We start from the raw sequence: 14340 nt of genomic DNA on the forward strand, positions 1-14340 counted from the left end.
GCCAGGCCTCGGAGCCCACGTCTTTTAGCGCCCCTGTGGCCAGCTCCTTTCTGCACCCAAGGGACTCCACATCTGAGGGGCCCCACCCAGCCTGCTGGGGAGTCCTGCTGTCACTGACTCCTCGTCATGGTCAGACCTTGACTCAAAGGCTAGCTCCCGGGAACACGTCCTCACCCGTCCACCCTTAGCTGTGGTCCTCTCTCCTTGCTAAAAGTCACCTGTGACCCAGACATCCCACAGCAGCCCCTGCTGCAGGAGCTGGGGCAGAAAGCAGGGTATTCCCAGCCTGACTGGTTGGTAGGAGGGGCAGGGAAGGCTGAGGGAAAGGGTCCTGCACACCAGGCTACTGCGGACCCCATCTCCCACCCGCCGCAGGCAGCCCCCAAAGAGGCACATCTCCCTCAGCTGAGCTCCAGGGTCCTTCCTGCAGCCCTGGCACGCCTGCGACCCCTCCCCACCAGGCCTAGGCTTGTCCCTCCTGGCTCCTCCTCCACTGTCCTGACCCCCAGTGACTTCTCTGGGTAGGGGGTGAGGGTGGAGGCAAAGATGTGGGGGTTCCCTGAGATGCCCCCACTGTGCTCCTGGCTGGGGGGTTCCCACAGCAGAGACAGAAAAGAAGGTCCCCATTGTTCCCAAATAAAGACTCTGCTGGCTCTGTCGTTTTCCTCCTTTCTTCCTTCGCATTCCTGTTTTTCTTTCTCTTTGAACAGTCTGCGGTGCTGGCCAGAGACGACGGATGCTTTTCTTTTCCCTGCACCGAACATGGTTCGTGAGTCATGACCTCAGGGAGCGGCACAGAGGCTCCTTTGAGGTTTTTCAGGATTGGGGAGAAGTGGGAGAGGAGTGTGTATTAATGCGCCGAGCTGGTTGTCCTGGTGCTGAGTCCTCCTCTTCTCTGGGCACCCGGCTTCACCCTCCTTGCAGCCAGCCCTGCCCAAGGGAGCTAGAGCATGGCCTCCTGCTGGGCATGGCTTCCCAGCCCTTTGGGAAGTGTGGTCGTCCCCGCAGCAGGGCCTGGCCCAGCTTTCCCCAGGGCCCCAGTGACCGTGTCTGTGTGGGTACAGTCAGTGCTCTCCTACCCCGGGCCCCTGAGCCTGCAATTCTACCCAGAACCACATTCCTGGGGGACAGGCACGGCTCCCGTGCTCTCAAGTGTGACCTCCTGCCCAGAAGGAAGACACACGAAGTTCCTCAGCAGAAGCAAGTTTGACTGAAGGTGGGCGTGAGAAGGCCTCCGAGGCAGAGCTTCCGACTGCCTCCCACCAGGATGTCTTCGAGGCTGGGAGCTGGATTGGCTCAGGATGCACAGAGCCATCAGTTCCTAGAAATCTGGAAATGCCAAATGTGCAGGCCAGGGGGTTGGGGAAGGGGGTATGTCCTGCATGGGTGGCACAGTGTGTGCATCTGTGTCACTTCGAGCATCTGTGGGGGAGGCCCCCTCCTCTAGAAAGGCCTCTGGGCCCCTGCAGGGTGTTTGTCTCCTGTTTGACTGGGAGCCCTCTGAGGGAAGAGCAGATGTGGCTCCTGTTTGTTCAGGGGTTGGCTTGAATATTTGTCTGCCAAAGGGCCTGATTCAGAACATGTCTGATAATGGAGTGGGAGGCCTCCATTGTGCCAGGGGAGGTGCCCAGGCCCAGGGAGCTCAGCCTGTCATTTGGGTGTGTTTACAGACAATGACGCCCACCTGGGGGTCAGGTGATGCTTCAGAGTCCAGACTGCTAGCCATTACACCACAGGATCCCTTCTGGTCAGGTGATGATTGATGCAGTGGGGGCTGGGATCGGTGCAGGGCGGATGGTGGGGTGGGTGAGGCGGTGTGGGAGTCGGCTGTCGCTGCTGCAGGCCTCTGTGCCTCAGTGGGTCAGGTTGAAGGGCTCGTGCAGCTGTCTGCATCCGAAAGACACGTTCCTAGGCAGCACTTGTAAGACACTTTCAAAGAGCGCTTGCAAGATGGATTCAAGTGTTTCTCTGATGCAGCTCCTTCCTCCTCCTGGCACCAGACCTCCCTGTGCCCATGGTGGCCCCTGCTCCTCCTAAACAGGGTTTCTGAGGACTTGTGAGCTCTGAGGGCTCCTCTGTGGCAAGTGGGGCCTCAGTACAGATGGCCTTGCTTATTGCAGGAGCCAGAGTGCTGCTCCTGGTGCTCCCTGACGTCAGCATCCACCTGCCCTGAAGCCTCGGGCCAGGGACAGATGCGGGGCCTGCACATCCATGACTCAGGCCTACCCCACGCCCAGGAAGCCCAGCCCTTTGAGAGGCAGCTGAGTCAGTGCAGGGTGGGGTGCAGGGCTCCTGTGGACCAAAACAGAGGATCCCTCCTCAGGGCAGGTGAAGCCCCATCTGGAGGCTGGGCCTAGAGCTGAGCCTGGAGGCTGAGCAGAGGCTTGCTTTGACACAGGGGAGCAGAGGTGGGAGGGGGCAGAGAACATTCCAGAAGCAGAGAACAGCAAGGCCGGTGTGGCATCCCACAGCAGTGAGCACCTTCAGAGGGGCAAGAATCAGGGCCATGTGCACGGGGCACGTCGGCCAGGAGGGGACCCCAAGTTCCCTAAGGCTGAGCTGATATCAAATCCTCCTGTGTGCCGGGCCTGGACGCAGGGCGAGGCTCACAGGCCTTCCACACAGCCACTGGGCCCCCAGCCCCACACACTTCCTGATCCCTATCCCCAATCTGCCCACTTCGAGTTCCATGAGGGCAGAGTGCCTGTTCGCGTGCCCTCTGAGTCCCCTGGGACTGGACACAGCATAGGCACCCCAAACTTCACATGTCCAAAATTGAGTTCTCGTCCCCATGCCACCCAAGGGCGCCTTCCCGGGCCTCCTTCCATCTACCTGCACTACCACCCTCTACTGAATCAGAAAAAAAACCAGGCTGGGTGTGGTGGCTCACACCTGTAATTCCAGCGCTCTGGGAGGCCGAGGCAGGCGGATCAACTGAGGTCAGGAGTTCGAGAAAAGCCTGGCCAACATGTTGAAACCCTGTCCCTACTAAAAATAAAAAATTAGCCGGGCGTGGTGGCACATGCCTGTAGTCCCAGCTACCCGGGAGGCTAAGGCAGGATAATCATCTGAACCTGGGAGTCGAGGTTGCAGTGAGCCAAGATCGTGCCACTGCACTCCAGCCTGGGTGACAGAGTAAGACTCTGTCTCAAAAAAAAAAAAAAAAAAAAGGCTGGGTGCGGTGGCTCACGCCTGTAATCCCAGCACTTTGGGAGGCTGAGGTGGGCGGATCACAAGGTCAGGAGATCAAGACCATCCTGGCTAACACAGTGAAACCCCGTCTCTACTAAAAATACAAAAAATTAGCTGGGTGTGGTGACGGCGCCTGTAGTCCCAGCTACTCGGGAGGCTGAGGCAGGAGAATGGCATGAACCTGAGAGGCGGAGTTTGCAGTGAGCCGAGATCTGAGACCCGAGCCACTGCACTCCAGCCTGGGCGACAGAGCAAGACTCTGTCTCAAAACAAAAACAAAAACAAAAACTGGGTCCTCCCTTTCCCAAACCCCACACCACACACCCAATCCACCAGCATTTCCTGTTAAAGGGACCTCATTCAAAATGCACCTCAGTCCCGCAGTCACTCCCACCACCGCCCTCTCCCCTGAGGCCTCCTGATGAGTCTCCAAAATTCTGCTTCCTGGTGGGGTGCGGTGGCTCACACCTATAATCCCAGCACTTTGGGAGGCTGAGGCGGGTGGATCACGAGGTCAGGAGATCCAGACCATCCTGGCTAACACGGTGAAACTCCATCCCTACTAAAAATACAAAAAACTAGCCGGGCATGGTGGCGAGTGGCTGTAGTCCCAGCTACTTGGGAGGCTGAGGCAGGAGAATGGCGTGAACCCGGGAGGCAGAGTTTACACTGAGCCGAGATCGTGCCACTGCACTCCAGCCTGGGGGACAGAGCGAGACTCTGTCTCAAAAAAAAAAAAAAAAAAAAAAAAAAGTTCTGCTTCCTCCCCTGCCAGCTCAGAGGCCTCCCACGGCCCTTAGGGTCCTCCACATTCCTTCCCCGCTTCCAGGACCCTCTTGCTCTGCCCCACCCTGGCTTCTACCCCATCTCCCCTACCTTCATCTGTGTTCCCTACAGTGCGGCTGTGTATGTGAGTTTTCTGCCTCGCTAAACTTGCTGTGGCCCCAGGGCCTTTGCACTTACCCCCTACAGCGACCCTCTTTCCCTGGACCTCCGCAAGCCTCTCAGCCTCAAGGGCTCAGTGGGGACTTCCCTGGCCACTCAGTCATTCTTCCCTCCTTCGGCCCTGAACGTTTTACCTTAATAGCACTTTAACCTATCTTGTAATTTTCTGTTTGTTGATTTATTTCCAACATTCCTCTGAGGGCGGGTAAAGCAGACTGTTATCAATGCCTGAAACATTTTTCAAATGAATGCTGTATTGAGTTGATTGGAAATAACCATACACTGTAGATGAGTCAATGAAAGCAGCCCTGATCCTTACCCTTGAGGCCATGCAGCCCGGTGAGGCCCCTCAACAGGTGCCCACAAGGAGTCCTGCCTGCCGGTCCCACCTTCCCTTCCTAAGTGAGAGGGCTCACATCTGTTTTCTCGGCTGCACGCTGGCCACACTCACGCCCCTCACAGTCACCGTGGGAGGGGAGGATCATTATCCCAAAAGTGCTGATAAACATACCTGGCCCTCTCATCGAGGTCAGGGGTGAGTGGGCTTCACGACCATGACACTGAAGGCCAAGGGTGACACAGACAACAGCTTTGAGGGCTGGCACTATCATCAGCCCCCTTCACAGATGAGAACACTGAGGCCAGGAGGGTGAGGTGACTTGCTCCAGCGTTAGGCAGCAGAGCCAGGCTCGGAGGCTCTCCACGTTCTCCCAGCCTGGAGCCTCCACGTTCCTTACACGGGGCAACCTCAGTCCTGTCCACGTGCAGATGTGGGGAGATGGGGCACAATGAGGCAGGGGTCCTTGCCGCAGCACGGGCCCTGGGGGTGGTCCTGGTCACAGGAGGATCCTCCTGCCTCTTGCCCTGCCTCCCCTGTGTTCAGGTTGAGTGATGTAGGACTGGCTTCTCAGTCCAGGCAGAAGTAGGTCAGCTGGTGTGCTAGGGGGCTCCCTTCCAGGCCACCCTGCCAGGAATACACTCCAGTCAGGGAATGAGGGCAGTGCCTGGGCTCTGGGCTTGAATCCTGCCTCTGTCTTCACTCTGTCTGTAACTTGGGGAAGAGGCAGGGGTACTTGAATCTCAGTGGGACCAGTAGCTTCTGAGGCCAGCTCTGCCAATCCCTGGGCTGCCCCGCCCTTCTCCGGTTCTCACTCCTTGTGCCCCCAAGCCCCTTCCAGTCAATGTGTCCCCAGCAGCTCCCAGGCCCCAGAGGTGTGATTGAGGGTGGGAAGCAACAGGTGTACAGCAGAGCTCTCTGAAGGCATCACCCTCACGTATCCCCACTAGACCTTCCTCGCTCTGCTGCCTCCAGGGTGGCGCCTGGCCAGAGTCCTGCTGGGGAGAGTTGGGGGGGGTCAATGAACATCCCCTCCCCACACCTTAAGTCTGCACAAGAGCCTTCCTCCCCCTCCTCCCTTCTCCTCCTCAAATCCTGGCTCCTTTCAATGCCCCTCTGTGCAGCATCTCAGAGACCTTGGGGCTCTGGGCTCACCTCACGCTGCTTGGCCACCCCAGGTCCTGACCGCACCCTGCACTCTCGGCTCCCCTGTCCCTCACCCAACTGTGCCGGTCCTCCTGGAGGCTGGCCCCTCCTGCTTCACTCCTGGGGCCAACACACAAGGTGCTTTACCCCTTTGAACCCCAATTTCCTCGGGGGGTAAGAGAAATACAGGCAGCTCTGCTCACCTCCCGCTCCCTGTCTGTTCCGTGTGAGTTTCTGTGCGCGCCAAACGCATGCCCACGTGCTGCCAGTTGTTGTTTTCAACGGCTCTCCAGGTCTCCCTCGGCCCTAGGCAGCCCGGATGCTGGGCCACGCAGGAAGTCAGATGGAAAGATGGAAAGAGGGGCAGCAGATGGCGACAGCATGGTGCCCGCGCCTCGTCTGGAATGGGGCTACTCTGATCCTCTGGTCCTTTTTGGGGGCAGCTGGCAGGCAGTGGGGCAAGGGGCACAAACAGTTCTCCTGGAACTGCAGAGCCATGGGCTCCGCTTGCAGCAAGTCGGACTCTCCTGGGGGCTCTGCTGAGACCTTCACAGGCCTGTGGCCCCTGCCTGGCTCCGCCTCTTTGGCAGCTGTTCTGTCTATCCTGGTAGGGGAGCTTCCTTATGTCACAGCACAAGGCACCCCTGTCCTGGCTCTGGCGGCCCTTAAAGGAAGCCCACGCCTCTCCCACATGCTATCATTTCAAGATCACCAGTCTGCAAGTGCCGTGGATGCACTTCCAATTGCCCCAAGTCCCCATGAAAATGTAACGCAAGGCCAGCCATGGTGGTTCACACCTGTAATCCTAGCACTTTGGGAGGCCGAGGCAGGTGGCTCACTTGAGGTCAGGAGTTCAAAACCAGCTTGGCCAACATGGTGAAACTCCGTCTCTATTAAAAATACAAAAGGCCGGGCGCGGTGGCTCAAGCCTGTAATCCCAGCACTTGGGAGGCCGAGGCAGGCGGATCACGAGGTCAGGAGATAGATACCATCCTGGCTAACACAGTGAAACCCTGTCTCTACTAAAAATACAAAAGAATTAGCTGGGCGTGGTGGCGGGCACCTATAGTCCCAGCTACTCGGGAGGCTGAGGCAGGAGAATGGCGAGAACCTGGGAGGCGGAGCTTGCAGTGAGCCGAGATTGCACCACCACACTCCAGCCTGGACGACAGAGCGAGACTCTGTTTCAAAAAAACCAAAAAACAAAAAAAAAAAAAACAAAAAAATTAGCTGGGCGTGGTGGTCGATATCTGTAATCCCAGCTACTTGGGAGGCTGAGGCAGGAGAATTGCTTGAACCCGGGAGGTGGAGATTGCAGTGAGGTGAGGTGGTGCCACTGCACTCCAGCCTGGGCAACAGAGTGAGGCAAGAAAGAAAAGAAAGAAAAGAAAAGAAAAGAGAGAGAGAGAGAGGCAGGGAGGGAGAGAGGGAGGAAGTGTAACTTGAAGAGCTGGGGAGGAGCAGTGGAGCCCCTCTCCTGGGCATTGCCTCCTCCTGGGTCCAGCCTAGAGGGAACACCAGCGTCCCCGCGCCGGTCTGTGGCTGACCACCTGCCACTACCCCTCCCTGTCGGTCCGAGCTTGCTCTCTGCAGGCGCTGCCCGCTGTCAGGATCACGTGGTCTGAACTCGGCACTATGCATTCACCCCGGAGAATGCCATCTTTAGGGTCAGCCCAGTTTTCTGACTTGAGGAGCTCTTTTAAGATTCTGTTTCCAACGTGTCCCTGATCTCTGTCCCCGACCTGTGACAGCTGTACAAGCAGGCCGGCTTCCCACCAGGCTAGCTGAAGGCTCATGCCCTCCTTGCAAAGGCTCCCCCAGCAGTCAGACAGCAACACGTGGGTGGTCCTGGACGTTACATCTTTGGAGCTGCAGGGACCCAGGGATTGTTGGCAGAGATTACAGGAGGCCAGAGTCTACCAGCAAAGCTTCAGGGAGAGGCACCAGCCCCAGCCTCCCTAGTGGCTAGTCTGTCTGGTGAGCTCCAGCTGCCACTGCTGTCGTGGCTGGCTGGCTGCTTGTTTCCCGGGTCAGCACCCTCCACCTGCCTATGCCTTACTCCATCTTCTTGCAAAACTCCCTTTCCTGCTTCAGTAGCCAGGGGAAATTTCTGTTTTCTGTGACTCAGGCCCCAGTTGGTAGTGTAGGTCTGTGTCTATGTGAGCCTGTGGTCCCTGGGTCAGCAAAGTAAAGCGGGTGGCCCAGGCTGCCCAGCGAGGAAAGCACAGGCCCCTGTAAGCTCCATCAGTCCACCCCGTGCCCACATTCTCCCTGCCACTTGGCACCTGCTGCAATGTTTTTCTCTCCTACCACTCACTTCACCCCCCTATGCTGCTGAACCGGTTTAATTGCTATATGTGGCAGACATGAAGTCGGGGTCATATTTAAACATGGGAGGCTCCACTGACTAGAAACCCTATTGTACAAATCCTTCAGCAAATCAAACAGGCCTGTCTTTCTTATTTTTAATACTGGCAAAAGAGAGAGCATACCACAGTACAGTAAAATCCTCCTAAAACCATGTTCGCCAGAACGAAAAGACAGACATAAACTACCTCTAACTTATTTCCCCTTGAGCACTGGATGTCATTCCTCCAGGGAGGTTGCGCTGTGGCAGGGATCTGGGCATGCGGGGACACAGCAGATGCCTGATGAATGGAGCCACCCTGACAGTTATCCTCCAAGCTGGGGTCTGATCCTCTGCTACACAGGGAGGCTGGCCCAGGCTCCAGAGCCTGAACCAGGGGTTCTCTAAGTGTGGTCCCAGTGCCCGCAGCTTCAGGGTCACTTGGAAACACGTTAAAATGCAAATCCTCAGGCCCCACCCCAGATCCTGCGCCAGGGTGGCAGCGGTGAGGGGCAGCAGCCTAAGCTCTATGGTGCCCTCTACGTGGTTCTGATTTCAGGTCTGAGAAGCCAGGTCCAGGGCTGTCCACTGGTCAGACAGAGGAGTCCAGATAACAATGGAACCTGTGGCCAGGTGTTGTGTATTTTCACTGGACCCTCCAGGGGATTAGCGCTTTAAGCCTTCAAAGAAGAGGGAATTAACTTTTGCTGAGCACCTGTGAGGTTTAATTTCTCACGTACTCTCCATGGCAACCCCACCAGACGGTCATTCCTTTCCAGTGTTAAAGATACGTGTTTAGAGCAGATGATCATGATTACACAATTGGTGTGCAGCACGGCCAGGTGGCCAGATCCCAATCCCACGCCCTCCTCCCACCACCATGGGCCTCAGGGACGTGCTTCTGGCACAGTCATGGACCCTGGGTGACAAAAAGGGTGGGACGCAGGGGACGCAGGATCTTCAGATGGCCTCACAGTGCGTCCTCTGGGTTTCTATCTCCCAAGCTTCTCGCCCTGGCCTGGTTGCTCTGAGGGCCTGGGGAGAGGCAGAGACAGGTTGGGTGTAGGGAAAATACACACACTACCAGCACCCCTGGACACGCACTGCTGACCAGGCATAGCGTTCAGTGGGGCTAGGACTTGGGCGTGGGTGCAAGGCTTGAGCGGGGGTGCAAAGGGCCAGTCTGGGCAGATGCTCTTCCTCTGTGGGGCGCCGATCCCAGAAATGGTGGACAGAACAGGGCTGCAGGACGGCGCACATGGGCCCTGGGGTCTTAACCTTCGTGGGCCTCTTCCTGCATAAAATAAAACATTTAAAATTAGAGTTTACAACTGCATTCATATTCATCTTTATGAATATACTCCAGGCTAGACTCATTATTATTTTATTATACTCAGTTTTTTTCTTCTGATTTTAAAATAGTGCCGTCCTAGGGCTGGTTAGAGTTTCCTGGGCAGGCCCCGCCTCCTTAACCCCTGCAAAGAAAGCAGCGAGGACTTCCCTTTGCCCCTTAGCAGAAAGCTGCGCTCCTGAATGGTTATGGGTGTGACTATTCACTCACATCCTATCTGCAAGACATACCTGGAAAGGTAGGTGGGAGACAAGAGGGAGCTGGAAGCCAAGACTTCGGTCCCAGGTATCCTAGTCCACACTTGTCCCCAGCAGGCGTGTGAGTGCCGGCGCGCTGCGGAGCCTCTCTGGGTCTCCGTTTCCACAATTGATAAACAAGAACGCTGGGCGGACTGAGCTCTGAAAGTTCTCGGAGCTTGACAATCACAACTCAGCAGAGAGGCCGCCCCTGCCCCCAGGAGGGCGGAGGCACCTGAGTGTCCTGTGCGGAGGGCAGGCCGAGGGAACCCGCGCCAAACTGGAGACGTGCAAATGCAAGCCGCCTGGTGCTTTCTCTCTGAGAAGACACTCCTAGGCTCCCAGGCGGCCCAGGAGCTCCGCTGGGCGGGACGATCCCGGGGGCCCGTGGGCCGGGTCTGTGGCCAGCTCGCTGTGTGTCTGTGCGTGCCCAGTCCCGCGGGTGACCAAAGCCGGGGGGCGGGCGGGGCAGGAGCCTGGACGCGCTCAGAAACCCTCACGCGCCTCGAGTGGCCAGGTTTGCTGGGGCGGAGCGTCCCAGCGCGGGCGCCGGGGTGGACCCTAGGGCGGGGCGCGGGGCGGTGTCGGTGGAGCCGGCTCCGCGGCGCGGGGAGGCGCGTAGTGCTGCGGCCGGGCTCCGTGCGCCCCGGCGGCCACCATGCTCAGCGTCGTGCACTTCCTCCGGAGCTTCTTCAAGGTGAGAGCTGGCGTCCAGGACTTGCGGTCGGGCTCGCGGCGCCCTGCGCGGGTGGGGAGGAGCACAGCCTGCGCCGGCCGCTGCGCCCGGGGCCGTCCCCTGGGCACCCGGTGGGTGGGGACACCCTCGCGGCTCCACGCCGCTCCCAACTTTCCGACGTGCAGACCGGAGGCGGCGTCCTGCGAAGTGGGGCCCCCTAGAGCGCGGGGAAGAAGGGGGCTCCGTAGGGGGCGGTAGGGACGGCGGACCCGGGCGAGCCCCTGAGGGGGCAAGGGCGAGCGCCTGAACCGGCCTCCCCGCGCCTGGACCGGCCTGGGCGCGCGGGGCACTCGGAGCCTCTGCGTGGACCGGCCTGGGCGCGCGGGGGCACTCGGAGCCTCTGCCCGGACCCGCCTGGGCGCGCGGGGCACTCGGAGCCTCTGCCCGGACCGGCCTGGGCGCGCGGGGCACTCGGAGCCTCTGCCCGGACCGGCCTGGGCGCGCGGGGCACTCGGAGCTTCTGCCCGGACCGGCCTGGGCGCGCGGGGCACTCGGAGCCTCTGCCGCTTGGCGCAGTACCGCCTGTTTCGGGAAGGAGGGCTGGTGCCGGCCGGGTGGGTGCCGGAGAAGTGGTTGCTGTTGTGTTATTCCCCGGGCTGAGGGTACGTGAGGGCGCAGCAGGGACAAGGAGCTGGAACTGGGGTCGGAGCTGTTGGGCTCCTGCCCGGGGTGCCCCCTCTCTGGCCCGATTTCCGGGTCCGCTCACCATCCAGACCTACTCAGTTGGGACGCCTCCACCTCGCTGCCCCCACGGGAACCCCAAAGTGGGCAGGGGGCTCCGGGGCACTGTCAGGGGTGGCCGGCCACAGGTTGCCAAGCCCCACCTCCCCAGGTGAGCAAGCGGGAGGGCGGTTGCGACGCCGGTGGTGCTGGCCTCCGACTGCGGGAGCAACTGGATGAAAGGCGAGGCGGGGAAGAGCCGCCAGCTATCAGCTGCGGGTCCAGGTGGAGGCAGACGTGTGTGGGGCTGTTGGAGCGGGAGGGGCGGGAGGGGCGGGAGGGGGGGAGGGCGCCCTACTTGGCTGTGCAGTCACCTTCTCCCAGAGTTGAAGACTGGAGGTTGGAGTCGGAGTTCTGTGGCCGAGAGCTCTGGTGAAAGGGGCAGGAAGCCAGGTGACCCAGGACAGACCTGCAGGAGCCCTGCCCTCAGCCCCTCTGAGGGCCTGGCATCAGCTCCCACCCCCAGCGATAATGAAGTGATATAGGCATCAAGAGTGGAGAGGGCAGAAGGCGGCCTTTCGTGAACCTGTGCTGGTGAGTGCAGGAGATGGCTTGGAAGAGCTCAGACCCGCTTCAAATGCTGACTCTCATTGAGGAGGTGTGCAATCTTGGGACAGTCACATAACCACCTGGGTCTTTGTTTTGAAAGATGTGGGTGATGATTCCACGCCCTCCACACCTTTCAGGGTTAGTGTGAAGGTTTTATTAGAAAATGTGAGTGTGGGCCTGTGCAGTGGCTCATGCCTGTAATCTCAGCACTTTGGGAGGTGGAGTCGGGGGTGGATTGCCTGAGGTCAGGAGTTCGAGACCAGCCTGGCCAACATGTTGAAACCCCATCTCTACTAAAAATACAAAAATCAGCTGGGCCTGGTAGTGGGCGCCTGTAATCCCAGCTACTTGGGAGGCTGAGGCAGGAGAATTGCTTGAACCCGGGAGACAGAGGTTACAGTGAGCCAAGTTAGCACCACTGCACTCCAGCCTGGGTGACAGAGCGAGACTCCATCTCAAAAAAAAGAGAAAAAGAAAAAAGGAAGGAAGGAAAGAAAGGGGGGAGGGAGGGAAGGAAGGAAGGAAGGAAATAAGGAAATGTGAGTGTATTTGTGAAATGGTGAGCCCTGGACCTTGGTTCTGCTGCACCCACAGCAAGGGTGGCAAGGAGTTGCCCAGGTGAGGGGAAGGTGGCTGGACAGAATCTGAGATGCCTGGGCAGAATCTGAGTCACCCAGCTGGCCCCAGAAGCTCCGGGAGCAGGCAGAGTGTGGCTGGAGGAGAAGCCGCTGGACATCTCTGTTCAGCCACCTTGCGTGCTGCTGCCTGGGAGGCTCCTGGGAAAGTACTGCAGAGACACGCTGTCCTCCAGTTCCCCATCTATTCGGAGAGGACTTTCCATACTTTCTGCCATGTGTCTGCCTCAGGTCCCTGTAGGTCCTGAGACACCTGAGGCCTCCCCATGCACACCACAGGGAGATCAACTGTGCCCCTCAGAGGGTCTCCTTTCTGCTGTCCACATGGGAGGGGCTCTTGACTGCCACAGCAGTCCACTTCTGGCCGTGTGAGTGGGCCTTGCCGAGCCACCGACAGCGTAGTTCATACTTATTCCTCTTGGACGTTGGTCGTAAGGAATACCCCATGAGGACACAGGCTGTGGGGCGGGCAGGGGAGCTACGTGCTTGAGTCACTGCCTGGTGCCTCCTAGTGTCCCCAGGGATTGGTGCTATGAGGTTCCCCTGATGATGGGTGCTGGACTGGGCCAGAAAAGGCCCACTTCATTCTGGGAACCTCAGATTGTCCGGGTCTCCCAGTCAGACTCTGTTAGCCGAGATGCAGCGAGTCTCCACCAAGCCCAGGAGGAGGACCCCAAGGCCCCAGGTGTGACTTCTGGTGGCACTTGGTGCAGACTGTACACAGCATACAGATCTGCTCGAGCACGTTGGGCACTGTGGGATCTGTGGGGCATGACAGCCGTGTGGCAGAGTCCCTCCCCGTGCAGGCAGACCACTCGGAGAGCCTGCACCTGCCAGGGGCCCACACAGCTGCACCGCCTTGGGGGTCACCCAGCAAATGAGTCAGAGGAACAGCACACCCAAGAGGAAAATATGTTGTCTCAAAAATCCAGAGGCCCTCCCAGCATCGTGTGTGCCAAGCATGACTTTGGCTTTCGAGGGGGTATTTCAAAATGTTCCAGATAGCTGGACATGCCTGCTGCCTGCCTGGAGCCATCACTGAAGTGGCAGGTCCCTGTATTTTCATAGAATGTGTGTCCTGCACTCTGGTACATGTATGTCCTGACACTTAGGGTACTTTGCTACTTGGTTTCCTCCAAGACCTAGCAGTGTGCAGAAGGCCCGCATGAGGTCCTCGGGAGAGAAAAGTCAAGGTCGTTGTTGGCTAAACTGTGACACAGAATCATTGAGCCAAGACATGTCATGAAGGTGGGATGCTGTGCCCCATGACAGGGAAGTGAACCCACTTCCATGGATTCCTGAGTACTGCAGCAGGAAACACACACACAGGAACACACACAGGCATACAGAGGCACACGTAGGTGCACACGGGCACACACACACACAGGCAACACATAGACACACAGGCATACACACTTGGGACACACAGGCACACACGCAGACACACAGGTGTACATACAGGTGCACACACACAGAGACAGTTTTCATCCAGTCAGTGGCTCTGTACTATGTCAAGGATTGTGACAGGTTCAGTCCATTAGGGAGGTCATAAGTGGGACAGCACAGCTGTTGAGAGAATGCACTTGATTGAGCCCATAGCCATCCGCTGCATCTTCAAGGCCCCGTGTCTCCTGCACGAGCCTACCTGGCAAGTTAAGGGGGAATGCAGCCGCATTTTCTTTTTCTTTTTTTTTTTTTTTTTTTTTTGAGACAGAGTCTTGCTCTGTCGCCCAGGCTGGGGTGCAGTGGCCGGATCTCAGCTCACTGCAAGCTCCGCCTCCCGGGTTTAGACCATTCTCCTGCCTCAGCCTCCCGAGTAGCTGGGACTACAGGCGCCCGCCACCTCGCCCGGCTAGTTTTTTGTATTTTTTAGTAGAGACGGGGTTTCACCGTGTTAGCCAGGGTGGTCTCGATCTCCTGACGCAGCCACATTTTCTGCCTTGGGTGCTGGTGGTTTCTCCATCTCCAGAGATGAAGTGTTGCTCATGAGCCACAGTTGTGGAGGGGAGGGTGTTGCAGAGCCATCCACGTAGCCTTTCCCACCATAGAAGCCTCCACACATGGCTCAGGGAGCCACGATGGAGTTCTTGCCACGCCCTGGCATGTGCTTGTCACCTGAGCATTCAGGAGCTAGGGAAATTGTCAC

The 14340-nt window shown here is 58.3% G+C and overlaps 1 protein-coding gene across 1 annotated transcript in view; it reads left to right on the plus strand.

The window, feature by feature from the left end:
- Positions 1 to 10114: 10114 nt before the first annotated feature.
- The window catches only part of LOC105464145 (Rho guanine nucleotide exchange factor 4), a 209245-nt gene continuing 205019 nt past the window's right edge, over positions 10115 to 14340 (plus strand). The window contains exon 1 of the mRNA XM_011711806.3: positions 10115 to 10251. Within this exon, the coding sequence (XP_011710108.2) occupies positions 10213 to 10251 (39 nt within the window). The 5' untranslated portion in view covers positions 10115 to 10212. The remainder of the gene's footprint in view (positions 10252 to 14340) is intronic.

The sequence above is a fragment of the Macaca nemestrina genome, chromosome 11 (genome assembly GCF_043159975.1).
Source record: "Macaca nemestrina isolate mMacNem1 chromosome 11, mMacNem.hap1, whole genome shotgun sequence".
NCBI classification, from domain to species: domain Eukaryota; kingdom Metazoa; phylum Chordata; class Mammalia; order Primates; family Cercopithecidae; genus Macaca; species Macaca nemestrina.